Below are 17373 nucleotides of genomic sequence, written 5' to 3'. Positions count from 1 at the left end.
TGGGAAACTCAAGCAGGACATGAGTGCAACAGCACCCTCCCACGCATGTTCCTCATACTGCCTCTGATACTGGAGGTAGCATGCAGCCATCAAAACTAGTAGCCATTGATAGCCTTCTCCTCCATGAATTTGTCTCACCCTCCTTTAAAGCCATCCAAACTGGTGGCCATCACTAGCTCTTGTGGAAGTGCATTCCATAGTTTAACTATGTGCTGGGTGAAGAAGCCCTTCCTTTTATCTGTCCTGAATTTCCCACCAGTCAGCTCCATGGGATGACCCTAGGTTCTAGTATTATGAGAGAGGGAGAAAAACCATTCAGCTCTTTGCCATGTTTTAGGGGAATTGTTAAAAAATTACTTTTAGAAGGGCTGTTGCTGCTTGATCTGCTCTTAATTTATAGAATGATCTGCCTGCCATTTAAAAGCTTTTTGTGGGGGCACTCTGCTTTTTATGTTGTTCCCATGTACAGATTTTCATGGCTGCTTTTACTTATTTTACATGTTTACTGTAATTGTGGATTTTTTTTATTGTAAGCCATATTGAGAGCACCAACTGGGTTTTAAGTGGGATATGAAATTTAATTTATTTATTTAAATTTCATATCAAATAAAAATTATTCATTTCCTTTATTTCATACCCTATACTTTTGAAGGACCTTCAAGGTAGCTTAGGAATAAAAACAATGAATATATAATAAAACATCATATAACAGTATAATCATATAAAATACTTATAAACAGCAGAACAAAACATAAAAACAGAAGCAGCAGCGTAAAAACCATATGGCACCAGTGTACTTTGTTGCAGAGTCAGGTTTTCAGTGTCTGCCAATAGAACTGTACCAGTTGGGCTTCCCTGGGGAAGGAATCTCTTAACCATGGCACCAGAACTGAAAGGGCCCTGTCTCTTGTTATATATCCCAATCCAGTGCAAGTTTTCTCTGAAGAAACTTCCACTCCACTGTGGCACTTACTAGGACGAAGTTTGCATAGGATTGCAACTTCAGACAAAGCAAGATATCAAAATATCAAGCGTCTGGCTTTGGCATTCTTTCTAGCATCCCATGTTTTGCGAGCAACCATGTTTTCCAAGAAGCAGTAGTGGGCATATCTACCACACAGGGCCAGTTACAGGGAACACATGACTCCCTTGTTACAAACAGCTTCACGGGCTACTGGTTTGTTCCCAGGCACAATTCAAAGTCCTGCTTATGACCTATAAAGCCCTATATGGCTTAGGACCAGGCTACCTGAAAGACTGCCTTCTCCCATATATGTCTGCCCAGGTTTTAAGATCTTTAAAGGAAGCCCTTCTCTCAGTACTGTTGCTATCAGAGGCACGTTTGGTGGAAATGCACAACAGCATAGTTGCTCCCAGGCTTTGGAACTCCTTGCCGAGAGAGGTTAGGTTGGTGTCTGCCGGCAGGCAAAAACACTTTTATTTAAGCAGGCCACTGATATGTAAGCTGTTCTGTTGGGTTGGGTGCTTTTTATTATTTTACTGGTGTACTTTCATTGTGTTTTTATTTGTTTTATTATTGTTTTATTTATTTCATTTCTATACCACCCAATAGCTGAAGCTCTCTGGGTGGTTCACAAAATGAAGTTTTCTATTGAAGTTTTTGTGTTAAATTTCAGTTTTTATTATTGTCCGCTGTCTTGAGCGCCATTTCTTTAGTAGAAAGGTGGGATATAAATCAAATAAATAAATACATAAATACCATAATCATGGCCATGTGCGGTCTTTACCAGATAGGATGTTTAATTAGGTATCTACCAACTCCAGTTACATCAAAATGGGTAATCCTTATTTACTTTTCAGGAATGATTGGATCGTTATCTGGAGTTGTCCCAGAGAGACCTTCATGATGTTGAACTCTGATATAACATTTTCCTCATGCATGCTTCTGTGCTCTATTATTAGAGGCAAATATTACAGTGGAAAAGACTGCGGGTCTATGTAGTTATAAAGCCCTTATAAGTACTGATCATTTGAGGGCTTTTAAGTACTTCAGATCATGAACTTAATAATATATCCCATAGCTGCATACATTGAAATAATCAGTTTTATTTGCAGTGTTGCACATGTTCTGTAAAAAGTAATAAAATACTTAAGGAAGGATCAATGAATCAGCTCTGGTATCTCCAATGGAACTACTTCAAATTGACACTGGTGAAAAACTTGGTATCTACCCCAAAATCTGTTTCCAAGGCTCCTACAGCTGTTACTCCACATGACCGACTGCATATTCCATTAAAAACTGTTAAGTGGCAGAGTTTACTGATTTTGCTATTCATGCAACAACAAAATGATTGCTTGTAAGATGAGCTTATTCTCCTCAAGTGAGAACAAAGAGTCCAGCTTCACTTGAGTATTTCTTAAGTAACATGTTGGTTGCAGAAGAGAGAGTCCCAAATACATGAGACCTGAATTGGTAATGGGGAATAAACCTTCTGAACTGATTACAGGATATTTCCTGCAAGCTTTGGCCTAAGAAGTGTTGAACTCTTCATAAAACCACAGACCTTGGTAACACTGCATGTGGAAAACAAATGGGTGAAATGGCTCTTAATGGCAGCCTCCTTCCGTTTATGATAAATGAATGGCAATGTATGGTGAGGCATGAACACGGATGATCTTCATAGGAGGGGCTAGTGGGAAGGCATTTTGAACGAAGTCGGTGCAACAATTCCAGGAAGTAGAACTCATGCTTAAAAGGACATGGGTTCCCACATCCCACTCACAATTGAATAAAATGTGTAGTTCAGAGGAGATGGAAGTCCCTTCAAACATATTTTCTTCAGAAGGAACAGTATTGAACACTACTTCAAAATAGAATACCAAAAGCCAACAGTTTTGATTCAGCCCTCACTTACCCAAGTAAAAAATTAGTTCCATAGAATGAACGTATGTACAAGGCATTGAAAAGACAAAGTAAAATAGATTGGAAGATAGCTCAAGATTTTAAAAAATGAGAAGAGTTATAAAGAACAGAAGGGTTTAAAGGGACCTGGAAAGGAACCTTTACCAGTGAGGCAGCATATGCATCATCCAAACTATGCCCAACCTATAAAACAGGTGCTTGTGATCATCCCAGTCATTCAGTGCACTTCTATTCATGTTTACTCAAAAGTAAGTAGGTCCCATTGTGCTCAGTGACAATTACTCTCAGGAAAACGTGCACAGGATTTGCAGCCATAGTGTACCAAAACGCTTATATAGATAAGGGGAAATCAAGGTGACACAGGAATAAGAAAAAGGAACAGGGTTCGCGACATGATGTGAACACAACAGATGTTCTTCGTTGTTTCTTCCCAGCTTCCAAAGGGCCAAACTGAACACTCTTCGAATCACATAAAGTGAAGCTGTGTGTGATAGCTTTGTTTATGCCAGTGTCAATTGAGGCTTTCCCTCCTTTTTTAAACCTTGCAGCTTTCACTGTCAGATTGGGGTTGGAATGGGTGATCTTCGTCTTCTTCTCCTGGAGCCATCTCTGTCACTTGAGGCTCAGCTGGCCTCAGTGGCACGGAGTGCCTTCTTCCAGCTTCAGCTGGTGGCCCAGCTACGCCCCTATCCTGGACAGGGATAACCTGGTTTCAGTAATCTATGTTTTGGTCATCTCCAAGTTAGATTACTGCAACGCACTCTATGTGGGGCTGCCCTTGAAGACTGTTCAGAAACCGCATCTTGTACAAAATGCAACAGCCAGATTAATAATTGAGCATATAAAACAAATTCTGGCCTGCTTGCACTGGCTGCCAGGATGTTTCCGAGCCCAATTCAAGGCAGTGGTTTTAACCTATAAAGCCTTATATGGCTTGGGACTGCAATATGTGATGGAACGTCTCTCCTGACCTGAACATACCCAGACACTACGATCAACATCTGAGGCCTTCCTCTGACTGCCACCTCTAAGGGAGGCTCAGAAGGTGGCAACAAGGGAGAGGGACTTCTCAATGGTGGCGCCTCTGCTGTGGAATGAGCTTCCCCACTGAGGCTCACCTGGGGCTGGCACTGTTATCTTTCTGGCGCCAGGTAAAGACCGCCCTTGCCTCCTAGGTACTTAATGGCATATGATGGGAGATCTATGTCTGCTGTTTTGAACAGGCCTATTAGGGAAAATATTTTTTACTTAAATTGTTTGTAGCTGTTTATATTATTTTAATTTTTTGTGTTAAAAATTTCTAGATAACTATCATGTTGTCTTTTTTGTAATGCTGGTGTATTTTTATGAATTGCTGTAAACTGCCCACAGCTTTGGATATGGGGCGGGACAGAAATGAAATGAATGAATAAATAATATAATTTATTATTTAAAATATTTTTTGTCTAAACTAAATTAAAGTCAATAGGTGGGGAGGGTGTATGTGGGAATGACGATAGCTCAGTGGAAGAGCACATGTTTTGCATGCAGGACGCCCCAGGTTCAATCCCTGGCTTCACCAGTTAATGGTCAAGTAGTAAGAGATCCTCTGCCTGATGACTTAAGGAGCTACTGCCTTTAGGAGTAGCCCAGGGATGGGCAGAAGGTAGATCTCCAGATGTTTTGGACTTCAACTCCCAGGAGTTCCTGCCAGGGATGGTCAGAAATGCTGGGAGTTGAAGTCCAAAACCTCTGGAGATCTACCTTCTGCTTACCCCTGGAGTAGACAATTCTAAGCTAGGTGGACCTCATTTGAGGCAGCTTCCTATGTACTGTACCCCTAAAACTGAGTTTGAAGCATGAAAAATTGAATACTGAAGATCTTGCTTAAATTGATCATGCGACCAAGGACAAGGTATACACATTTCTGGATCAATCAAGTATACAAGATCATTATATATTTAAACATAAAGTACTGATTGTTTTGTATAAGACTGATGTTCAAGGCTGTATTTCTAGCAATGAATTCATATGTGAAACATGTCCAATACTTCCATCTACAGGGACATCCTAAATCTCCCTGCCCCCTCCCCCATCAGGGGAAGGGAGAGCCTAACACACAGACATTATTGACAGTGCCTCTAATCAGCTGTTACTGGCAGTACAAACAGACTGATCAGGAAATCAACTGCTCGTGAGCAGAGCTTTGCTCCCACGCACCCAAGCTCAATTTAATAACTGCTTTCCTTCCTCCCCAAGAGATAAATAGACCTTAATTACGCCTTACTGGAGATTGTGCATTACATCAGTACTTCTCAAGCTGAGGGGTGCACCCACCGCCCCACTTTGCCAAAGGCCACAAGAGGCCCTTGAAGGAGCACGAAGGATTGTTAGCTGGGCCATCAGTGGCTGAGCAGCTTCAGCTTTTGTTCAGCGGAGTGGCTATCCTGGGCCATACTAGCCTTTCTTGCAGGAAAACCACCCAGAGAAGGAGGGGTCGTGGCTCAATGGTCGAGAGCCTACTCTGCATGCAGAAGGTCCCAGGTTGAACCTCCAGCATCTCCAGGTAGGGCTCGGAAAGATTCCTGCCTGAAACTCTGGAAAGATGCTGCCAGTCAGTGGCGACAATGCTGGGCTAGATGGACCCAGGGTCTGACTCAGTGCAAGGCAGCTTCCTATGTTCCTATAACTAAAAATACCCCAGCCTATCTCAAGCCTTCCCTTGCTGCTGCTCCTAGCATTGTGCAGCCTTTCCTTTGCCTCAGACTCCAGCACATAAACAATGGCACAATGAGGACGCATTTGGAAGCAAGCCATTCAGGGCCAACAGGTGTTAGAGGTTTCTGAGGGGCTGCAGGGGGAAGTGTGTGGAAGCCCAGACACAGAGCTCCATGTGCAGCTCTTTGGATCCCATCCTGTATAGGGGACTCCAGAAAGAAGAGGACATTCAGAAGGGGACTCAAAGTTCAAAGAGTCTGAAAAACACTGTATTAGATAAGGAGGACGTGAAGTTATGCTAGCCTACTATATAGCAAAAGCTTGCTAAGCGAGCTGGTTACCTTTACTGACATTTGGGCCACAAGTATGTCCAAGATCGAGGCAAGACAACATAAAAAGTAGTGCTGTGCAGGCCAGTTTGGAGCTTCCGAATTGGCCCTGACCTGCCTCGGGCTGATCCGGAGCCAGGCCAGCCCGCTTCAGCCTCTGGATCCAAAGTGAGATCCGGACAGTCGAAGTGCCCCCCCCCCCCCCCGCCGCCCAGCCGTGCAAGCCTCCTGCACCTCCTTACCTGGACCCATGGGGAGTGCCCGCAGCCATCACTGTCTAACGCCTGTAATATTGCACAGATGGTCCCTTTACAGCCACCATCTACATACCATTTACTTACCAGAAGAAAAGGAGTTGCCTCTCTCCAAGACAGTGACGGCTGTGGGCACTCCGAATGGGTCTAGGTGAGGAGCAGGGGGCTTGCACTGCTGTTCATATTGGGCGGAAGCAGCCCAAAGAGCTTCAGAGCGGTACAACCCGCTTTGGGCTGCTCCCAACCAGCTCTGGAACCGGACCGCTTCAACCCAGATCACCCTGATCTGCTTCGCGATTCAGACCAAGTGGTACACAGCCCTAATAATATGCCATGCATATACAGTGCTGTGTGCATGCACTGATTCCTTAGCAGTGCTGAACCAATGCAGAATGTGATATTAGGTGGACAATTCAGCTTCCTGAGAATCACAGTTTTCATTTTTAAAAACAGTACATTCCTAGTCCTTATGGCTTTGTCTTAGAAGCCAGATGGGTGATAAAAAAGATTTCCAGAGGTTGGAGGGGCAGGCAGTGGCCTTTCCTTGCCCTTTCATGACTAAATTATACAAATTAGTTAAGCTGCAAAATAAGTTATACAAAGCTGTCCAACTGTGTAATTTATACTAAGTCACAGAATTGAGCTTTTATTGTGATGAGATCTGGATTGACCAAGCATGGTTTTAAAATCTGTTTTAGCATGGAGTTAAACTCAATTCTGTATATGCGTATTGAAAATCAATCTCTCGCAGGACTTGATACAGTGTTACTAGGTAATGATTTGCCTGGATGACGCACAACAAATGCCATTAAACTTCCCTTTTGATGGCCCTACACTCCCCTCTGTTTGTCCTGCTGCTCTTGAAGCCAATGGTTAATCTTTTCTCATGTTACAGTTCGCTTGTTACGCTTGCATGTGAAACAGGTGCCTGACCCTGAAGATAAAAGGCCCTCTGTCTCATCAAATACCTGAAGAAGGCCCAAGGTATCATAACACTCTAGCTGCCATTGGCTAAGTTGCTCTGATGTCACAGCAGGCTTTCCAAGCCTTTGATCAGTCAGCTATCATTTAGATGGCGAAGCCTTTGATTTTTCATTCCAGGACACATAGGCAAAACTTTGAGCGAAGTTAAGCAATTCTAGAGTTTACTATACAATAGGCTTTTGAAATAACAGATTGTCTTCCAGAGCCTTTTACTAGTAATAGACAACTGCTTCTTATAAAGAGAGATTGGTAACTGGATGTTGATAACTGCAGGCTTCTTGCCTGCAGGTCAGTAGTGTGAAATCTACGCATACACACCTGCATCCTACTAACTGCAGCACCATGATTAATTGATTATGGAAGGATATATTCAGGCAATCCTTAATATTGCCTGAATATATCATGCTTTCTTACAACCCAATGCCTTTTTTAAATAAAGGAGGCTTTTTAAGCAAGAAGCACCTACCTACCTAGCTTGCTTGCTGGTTTCCTGTATTAGACCCCGCCAAGAAGCCTACTATAAATCTTTTGCTGAATCCGTGGCCCAGTTACTTTATTGCCATCAAACAAACCACACAGGGCTTTCTGGTTTTCCCTTCATCAGCACTGCTGTGGTTTATTTATGTGTATTTAGCTCTGAAAGTTCCTTTAGTCAGTTGTCCATTTTTAAAGAGCCTCCTTTGGAGACTCTGGATTCTAGGGCAAGCTTCTATTTGTGTTTTCAGACTCTGGACCTCCTGGAGTTTTCCTGTTGGTTGTTTTCCTATCTCTTTCACCCTGCAACAGTAGATTATACAGGAGGGAGGCAACTGTGCACTTACACCCTTAATTAATCTAAATTCAGATATGTTAAAAAAAACTCATCTAGAATGAGCCATCTTGTAAACACTCTTCTGGAACTGTTTTATATCCACTTTTTCTCAGGTGACTAATGATATCACCTTCTGTTTCCAGCTCCATCCAATAACCAATTAACAAAAAATCCTATGTATGTCTACTAAAAGGTATATCTATATAGCAAGGGAAAGCAACCTAGGAGTAGTGGTCAATGTTAGTCCTACGTAGAGTAGATCCATTGAAATGAATGGCTCATTTAATGGGTCTACTCTAAGTAGGACTAACACTAGATACCACCCATAGTGCCCTCCAGATGTTTTGGACTACGGCCCCCATCAGCTCCAGCCAACATGGTCAATAGTCTGGGATTATGGCAGTTGTAGTCCAAAACATCTGAAGAGTACCAGGTTGCCTACCCCAGTGTATAGGATTACAGACAAAGGCTATTAGAGTAGACTAGACCTTTCAATATACAGGCCAGGCATACTTGTAGCAGGGCTGTGTTAGGGTTTGGGCAGCAGGCCTGTTGGGAAAAGCTGGACTTGCAGCACAATTTCTGACCACCATGCAATTGTTGAAGGAAAAGAGCCTCTGTCATTAAAAAAGGTGGGGAAATGTGTGAATACATGATGATCCTATCCCCTCTTGTAGCTTTTGCAGCACAAGCAGAGGCTTCTGCCGTAGTCACTGCCATGGCATCATCCTTGAAGCAGGTAATAGAATCATAGAATCAAAGGGTTGGAAGGAGCCTACAAGACCATCAAGTCCAACCCGCTGCTCAGTGCAGGAAGCCTGACTCCCAGGCAGTCTCCCATCCAAGTACTAACCAGGGCTGACCCTGCTTAGCTTCCGAGATCAGGCACATCCGGCCCTGCGGTGCTTAAGGTTGCAAACGTTTCAACCAACCCTTGTAAAAAGTGGGCAACCCCAGCAGGCAGGGCTGACCTAACTAGTTGTCCTTCTTGTCCATAAAAGCAAAGAAGAAATCTTCTTATTGGGGCTTCTGGCTAGTGCAAGACTGTGTTAGCCTCCTCAGATACACCAGGATGGGGAATAATGGAGCAACGGTGCCCTACCATTTCTCTTTGTTGTTTGTTCGTTCAGTCACTTCCGACTCTTTGTGACTTCATGGACCAGCCCACGCCAGAGCTTCCTGTCAGCCGTCGCCACCCCCAGCTCCCCCAAGGTCGAGTCCGTCACCTCCAGAATATCATCCATCCATCTTGCCCTTGGTTGGCCCCTCTTCCTTTTGCCTTCCGCTTTCCCTAGCATCAGCATCTTCTTCAGGGCGTCCTGTCTTCTCATTATGTGGCCAAAGTACTTCAGTTTTGCCTTTAATATCCTTCCCTCAAGTGAGCAGTCTGGCTTTATTTCCTGGAGTATGGACTGGTTTGATCTTCTTGCAGTCCAAGGCACTCTCAGAATTTTCCTCCAGCACCACAGTTCAAAAGCATTTATCTTCCTTCGCTCAGCCTTCCTTATGGTCCAGCTCTTGCAGCCATAGGTTACTATGGGGAATACCATTGCTTTCACTATGCGGACCTTTGTTGTCAGTGTGATGTCTGTGCTCTTAACTATTTTATCAAGATTTGTCATTGCTGTCCTCCCAAGAAGGAAACATCTTCTGATTTCCTGGCTGCAGTCAGCGTCTGCAGTCATCTTTGCGCCTAGAAAGACAAAGTCTGTCACTGCCTCCACGTTTTCTCCCTCTATTTACCAGTTATCAATCAAGCTGGTTGCCATAATCTTGGTTTTTTTGAGGTTTAACTGCAACCCAGCTTTTGCACTTTCTTCTTTCACCTTTGTCATAAGGTTCCTCAGCTCCTCCTCGCTTTCAGCCATCAAAGTGGTATCATCTGCATATTGGAGATTGTTAATGTTTCTTCCAGCGATTTTAACTCCAGCCTTGGCTTCATCAAGCCCAGCATATCACATGATGTGTTCTGCATACAGCCTGAATAGGTAGGGTGAGAGTATACAACCCTGCTGTACTCCTTTCCCAATCTTAAACCAGTCCGTTGATCCGTGGTCTGTTCTTACCGTTGCTACTTGGTCGTTATACAGATTCCTCAGGAGGCAGACAAGATGACTTGGTATCCCCATACCACCAAGAACTTGCCACAATTTGTTATGATCCACACAGTCAAAGGCTTTAGAATAGTCAATAATACAGAAATAGATGTTTTTCTGAAACTCCCTGGCTTTCTCCATTATCCAGCGGATATTGGCAATTTGGTCTCTAGTTCCTCTGCCTTTTCAAAACCCAGCTTGGACATCTGGCAATTCTTGTTCCATGAATTGCTGGAGTCTACCTTGCAAGATCTTGAGCATTACCTTACTGGCATGTGAAATAAGTGCCACTGTTCGATAGTTTGAACATTCTTTGGTGCTTCCCTTTTTTGGTATGGTGATATAAGTTGATCTTTTCCAATCTGTTGGCCATTCTTGTGTTTTCCAAATTTGCTGGCATATGGCATGCATAACCTTGACAGCATCATCTTGCAAGATTTTAAACAGTTCAGCTGGGATACTGTCATCTCCTGCTGCCTTGACCCCAGTGTAACGCTCCTGTGAAGTGAGAAGGGATTCCCTGTGCTGAAGCAGCAGTGCCAGTGGCCGTTGCTGCTGTAGCGCAACGAGTAAGGCTAGCTCCCAATGACAAAACAAGAGAGCAGGAGTCCCACGGTGCCAGCGCTAGGAGTGCAAGCACAATCCCAGATGTAGGGACGTCGTACAGCTCGTGTCAAAGGGATGCTTGGAAATACTGAGCAGGTTGTGAAGAAGAACGAGTATGGAATTCATGGTCTTGTAGCAATTTGCCTGAGGATATTTTTGTGACAGAAAGAGAGAGAGCTCAGTGTGTGAGACAGGAGGAGTGTGTGTGTGTGTGTGTGAGAGAGAGAGAGAGAGAGAGAGAGAGACATGGCTGCCTAGCAGTGAAGGGACTTTTCTCTTCAAGCCTTTGAAGTCTCGCTAGTCACGATCATACAATAGCTTTGGATTAAATGGAGATCACAATATGTGGGGTGAAATCTTAATAAAATCATAAATGAAGATTTGTGGCCAGCTTCTGCTTAAAAGGAAAAAGGACTTGTGCTGCCTATATGTGAATGTAGTTCTATGTTTGATCCAAATTACTTTAGACCAACTTTCTTTATTATCACATACAACAGCGGCAGCAACCAATAAAACCTTCAGACACAGTTAAATGTTCATCATATTATCAGCTGGCAGTTCTTTACATTGAATATTTCTACTGAGTAGAGAAGCTGATCACAAGCATGTGATGGTGAGAATGGAAAGGGTCTTTTCCCCTGTTTTCTGAGTGATGAATTAATTAGACATTGTATTTATACTGGAAAGATGCCTATTTTATTTTGAATACATTCAGAAAAAGAAAAATATCTGTTTACTCTTCGGAGGTAATCAGAACAATTTAAATCCCATTTCTAGAGACCTATAAACTAGCCTGGAAAAGACATTAGGAAATGTACTATATGGGGGAATTCTGTGCAGCCAGAGGAATGAGCTCTAGGTTCTTATAGATATTTCTCCCTTTTTCCTATGCAGCAGTGTTTGTGTGCAGTGTAGTTTGCAACAAAAAACTAGTTTGTTTAATGGATATATAAGTTGAGGAATGGGCAACAGTGAAAGCATTGTCCTCCATAAGCTAAAACCTTGTGTGCTATTAAAAGAATTCTGTACTACTCGAAAGCTAGCATACTTTCTAATCAATGGAAGATGGCTCAATAAGCTAGACTTCTCCAACCTGGCACCCTCTAGATAGGTTGGACTACAAGTCCCAGCATGGCCTGGCTGGGGCTAATGGGAGTTGTAGTCCAACCAATCTGGAGGGTGCCAGGTTGGGGAAGGCTGTAAGAAGGTATCACTTTACTTCTTTTGCATCTCTCATTTTCATACCAACCTGACAACAAGTCTGTATCTCACTGTCCTCTTTCTTCCCCTTTGTTCCAGCATGAAATTCTGGAACTAGTAATGGAAAGTACTAATCTGAGGCTTTGGACACAGCTGAGCAGGAACTTCCCACTTTCCCAGATTGTGCTTTACAATCTGATTTATGTTTATTTTGAAGTAATCCCTGCTGTCTTCTAAAGGATTGCAACTTTGGTACAGGAAGCGGAAATGTAGGGGAAATGTGTTAGGGGTTTTACCACACCTATACATCCAAGTGTGTGCACTGTGGCATCTACCTCAACCCAGTCTTTCCTAGAAGTGTGACTGTGAGGGGAGTGGGAGCTCTACATTGGTACTGTGGTTTCGGTGCACTGAATAAATATAGCCGAGTCCTGAAAAAAAACCCTCTGTGAAGGATGTATGTGGTAAGTTCCCTGCTTTGCAACATATTTTCTTTGATATGTTTGGTAAATGGCTGAGTCAACCTTGCAAAAACTGGAGGCTACAGCACCATTCCACTTCACAGATGTGTGAGTAAATACATTGAAGACTGTGCAGAGCTCAGATAGGACATCACTGAAGTACACTCACAAATCTGCCCCTTCTCCAAAATGAAGGAAGGCTAAAGAAAGAGGCAAAAAGGGTTTCTAAAGCCAGTCTGATTTCTTGTTTACATGTTACCAAAGTAGTTTTGTAGCTGCTGAAATAAACAGTTCCCTGTGATTTGGAGCCATATTGCTTTTGGATCATATGGAGTTCTAATCACATGGGGCTTTGCTGACCATGCTATTCCTTACCAAGCCCCCCACCCTCCCCACCAAAAATCTGGAAAGAACAAAAGCCCTATTCACTCATTTCACTCAGTTACTCATTTCAAGCAGCAACATAGCTAAAGGGAGGCTGTGTCGCCATGCATTTTGATCCATTCCCAAAGTTATGTGATTCCTCCCAGGCCGTCACATGTTGAGGGATAACTTCTGCAGTGTAGCGCCTTTTAAGGACATAAAAAGAGCTGTGCTAGATCAGACCAAGGGTCCATCTAGTCCAGCATTCTGTTCACACAGTGTCCAACCAGTTGCCTATGAGAAACACACAAGTTTCTCATGGCATGAGTGCAACAGTATCCTCCCGCCCATGTTCCCCAGCAAGTGGTATGCGAAGCATACTGCCTCTTAGCACCATCCTGACTAATAGCCATTGATCACCTTATCCTCCATGAATTTGTCTAATCTATTTGTGGAAGCTTCCTGTGCAATTTAGAACCCTGATTTTCCAGGGTTCTAAATTGTGTGGGGAGCATCCACAGGTACAAAAGGCTTCCTACTTCTGAACAATCCAGAAAAAACACGCAACCTTGGGGGCAGGACTAAACATACAACCCCACTGTATCCATGTTGCTGCCTGGGATGAGTAACATCTGAATAGGGCTGAAGACATTAACACAACCACATCTGATGAGAAGCTTTATGTCTTAATGAAGCAATGTCAGATTGAATCATGAGAAACTCATTGTTCAGACTCTACCACACCATCTACAATTGAGGCAGGGCACAGGAGGCATCTAGGCCAGATTTTAAGGATTTGTGTTATTGTTTCCAAAGGGGAATCTCCTGTTGAGAGAATAGGTATTCCAAGATGAATGGAGCAGCATACATCTACACCTACTATTTAACAAATAAATATTTAACGAATGTAGAAACCTTGTTCTTCTAGGCAAATAGGATACAGCCGAAGTAAGACTCCGTCTACTCCTTATTATTCAGCCAAACACATCCTTCCCCCGTCCCGTTGGAAAACAAGGATATACAGGTTTCTACATTTGTTACATATATATGAATATCTCTCACTAGGCCTTGATGTAGGCTGCCCATATCATCTGTTCTCTCCATCCTTCTTTTTTGCTTATATCATTTCCACAAAATTCCTGGATATGCAAGATGAGTAATGGTACAGAACCACAATAATCCCAATGTAATATGTAGCACTGAGCAAAGATGCTGTACAACAGCAGCATAGAAGGAAGACTGTTTGCTGTGAGGCTCCAACTTTGCTTTAGGACTGAAAATGTGCAAACCTCCAGTGTGTGTGCAACCCAGATGAGAAACAAAAGGACCACAAACACTTACCCATTTCCTTGAGCTCCATGTTGAAGAGTTCCAACCAGCAAGCATCAATTTCATCCAGGTCATAGCGACTTACTCTTTGTGAGTATGTCCTGGTGACGTCTAAACTGTCATTGCTGGACAGGTTGCTTGGTGAGGTTTGTGGTGAAGAATCCTCTAGCAGTGGAATTATCCTAGGGAAGAAAAGTATCGACATAAAAGAAGGGTACAGGCAGGAAGCAGTTTGTTATTAGAAGCATGGGCATTTGTATGCTAAAATTAAGCACAGCCGTAAGTGTTTGGGGCAACAAAGAAAAAGGTAAGTAATAAATTATCTCAGTGTGTATGTGACTATTTTGGAGTGGGACAATTTACACCTATACCTATACAATAAACATAAACTAGTTTAACTGTCAAGGTTTCTCCCAAGAAACATGGAAGTCATAGTTTTCTGAAGCTGTTAAGAATTCAATTTGGAAAATCCCTAGCATATTCATGGAGTTGCAGCCCCAAGGATTTATTTATTTATTTAATTTTATTTGAGAAATTTCTTATCTGCTTTTCATTATAAAAGAATCCCAAAGTGGGGTACAAGCAGTAAAACAAAGAAAAATACAAATTTGACCCCCACCCCCCACACCAAGGATCAAACAGGGGAGAAGAGAAACAGATAAATAAAAATGTACACAATGCCGCAAAAGAAAAGAGAGAAGCATTCAGTCAAAAGTCTGGGTAAACAAATAGGTCTTTAGCTGGCACCAAAAGCTTGTAAGACATGGCACCATACTTCTATGAGGAGGAGGAATTTCCACAGTCAAGGTGCCTATATTGGGAGCACCTCCTCTTGAGTTGCAGCATATGTGGCACCATCAAGAGGGCATCCCCACTCAATCTTAATATCTGGGCAGGTAAAACATTTGTTTTAATGTATTTTTTTAATATATTGTACACCACCCACAGAACTTCAGTTATTGAGCAGTTTAAAGGCACAAAAATAATAAATAAATAAAGAAAGAAAGAAAGAAAGAAAGAAAGAATGTGCCTTAATTACAGTTAAGCTGGCTTTGTTTACAGGGCTGCTTTTTTTTTTTTTAAAAGCAATTTCTGGCTGAAGAAGAGTTCAAAGAATCTTAAAACCTTGCACATGCCCCCCCCCCATTACAAAAGGTATAACCTTCCAAAAACCATCTCTCCCATTCTACATTATATTAGAATAGGCAAATGATTTGGGGCACTTGTTCATTATTACTAAAGCCGAACTAGAGTCACCTCAAAAGCTGTGCCGACTTCTGAGTCTTTGAGCTGTTGACAAAACCAATTGCACAAAATTAATGGTCTGTTTGGGAACTACTGACAGTGACCTTTCTGACAATCCGGAGATGCTTTTTAAAAGACGTAACATGAAGGGAATAAAGTGTATATGTACTAAAGACTACATACCAGTGTAATAATCAGCTGTGTCAAGAAGAAGGGCTTTCTGAGTGACAAGGAAGTGAGTGACCTTCAGCACTGAGGCAAAGCTCAGAGTACTTCACGCCTGACCTCACTGAAAAACCTCACTGTTTAAGTGATTGGCAAACAATCTCAGGGGAAACCACCCCTCATTACAACAAGCACTTCTACTGTGTGGGCACCATGGGGGCTGCAGCCTCTTTCTCTCACTCAGAAAGACATTCACATGCAATTACTACTCAGCTATCAGGTAACAAGAAACAGGCCACACTGAGAATGGACCCTCCCCCAAACACATCCCAGGGTTCTAGCCTTCAACCGTAAGGGCTTTAGTTGTTGTAACAAAAAGGAACTCCAGCTCTGAAGTAATGGCAAGATTATCTCCAAGCACTGGCTAGAGGTCAGAGATGGCCCAATTGCTTCTAGAGGCAGGAAATCCTAATCGTGCCCCCTATAATGGCTGCATCGGTTGCTGGTAAGTGTCCAGGCCCGATTCAAAGTGCTGGTGCTGATCTTTAAAGCCCTGAATGTCTTAGGAGCAATGTCCTTGAAGGAGCACCTTTTCCCATATGTTCCTGCCCGACTGCTAAGAGCATCTTTTGAGGCTCTTCTACGGGTGCTTCCACCTGCAATGGTGGGACAGGTGGCAGGGAAAGAGCCTTCTCTGTAGTGGCCCATCTGTGGAATTCCTTTCCAAAGGAGATCTATCCAGTGTCTTCACTATAACGTTTAGATGCCAGGTTACAACTTTCCTCTTTCAGCAGGCATTTAACTTCTAATCTGGTGCTCATATTATTAAACTGGCTTTCTTATTTTTAATATTGTTGATGTTTTAATATTTGGTATTTTCATTGCTGTATTTGTTTTGGTTGTTATTTTTTTGTTGTTTTAATGATCGTAAACCACTCCAGGGGTATCTGCCAGTTGGCCAGAATATTAACTAACTAACTAACTAATTAATTAATTAAAGAAATACTAAACCAAATTATTGGTAATTTGATTCCCTTTAATGGGACCCTAAATCCTGCCTTCTGAGGCAGGCCAGCTCACTCTGCTTAATCATAGGACCAGCCCTGCAGAGACAATACTCTAGAGGCAATCAATTTGGGTAATCTAACTGCATCTTACCTCTAACATTATATCGTTACAGATGACAACCGCTTCTAGTTGAAAGACAACCACTTCTAGTTGAAAATATCTTGAAGTACATGCCACAGAAACTCAATGCTTACAATTGCCCTAAGGCTACAGAAGGAGAAGTCTCTCTCTCTCTCTCTCTCTCTCTCTCTCACACACACACACATACACACACACATGCGCGCGCGCTGGCTATTTATAAATAAGGTTTGGAAATGAGAAGCCTTTCTAAAAATGCCTCTACCATCCTATTAGAGGTACACAATTCTGAAGGATCTCTCCAGAACAGATGTGGGAGCAAAAAACCTCCCTGGCTGCTCAAGAGAGAGAAAACATTACAAAAGAGTATTGTGTAATTTTCTGTTCTAGTGTCTTAGTTGTGGCCTAGCAGGAGAAGGGGATTGTGTTTTAATCTACCTTTTAACATTCTTTCCTCTGGAACATCAGGGGCTTCTCACAAACATGAACAGGATGGCTAGTGCCACGGACCTATGTTCCCATAACATTTTCCCTTATTTGGGGATGGGCATGACTCATCCTCAGGAACTGAGCAACTGCCCAAGTCAGATCAGAACGCGAATCCCTGGGGTTTTTTCTTTTGTTCACCCTCCATTACAATTGCCTTATGGAGTCAGATGGAAGGACCACTTAGTTCAGGATTCAGTTCCCATCAGACAGGTGCCACTGTGAAGTACACAACCAGGGAATGATGCCATTAATTCTCCCCCAGTCATCTTACCCCAGAATCTGGTACTCAAAGGGAGCCTCCATTTGGCTTATAT

General features: G+C 42.8%; 1 protein-coding gene across 6 annotated transcripts in view; it reads right to left on the bottom strand.

Annotated features, from left to right (window-relative positions):
• The window catches only part of JADE2 (jade family PHD finger 2), a 217891-nt gene that overhangs the window by 91608 nt on the left and 108910 nt on the right, over positions 1 to 17373 (bottom strand). For all 6 annotated transcript variants that reach the window (XM_084838945.1, XM_084838947.1, XM_084838944.1 and 3 more), the window contains exon 5: positions 14027 to 14196. In XM_084838945.1, coding sequence (XP_084695071.1) covers positions 14027 to 14196 — 170 coding nt within the window. The remainder of the gene's footprint in view (positions 1 to 14026; positions 14197 to 17373) is intronic.

The sequence above is a fragment of the Heloderma suspectum genome, chromosome 2, assembly GCF_057233095.1.
Source record: "Heloderma suspectum isolate Gila_16-S chromosome 2, 16-S_ref, whole genome shotgun sequence".
NCBI classification, from domain to species: domain Eukaryota; kingdom Metazoa; phylum Chordata; class Lepidosauria; order Squamata; family Helodermatidae; genus Heloderma; species Heloderma suspectum.
The sequence above is the reverse complement of the archived record's forward strand: the minus strand, read 5'-3'. Positions and strand labels throughout refer to the sequence as shown.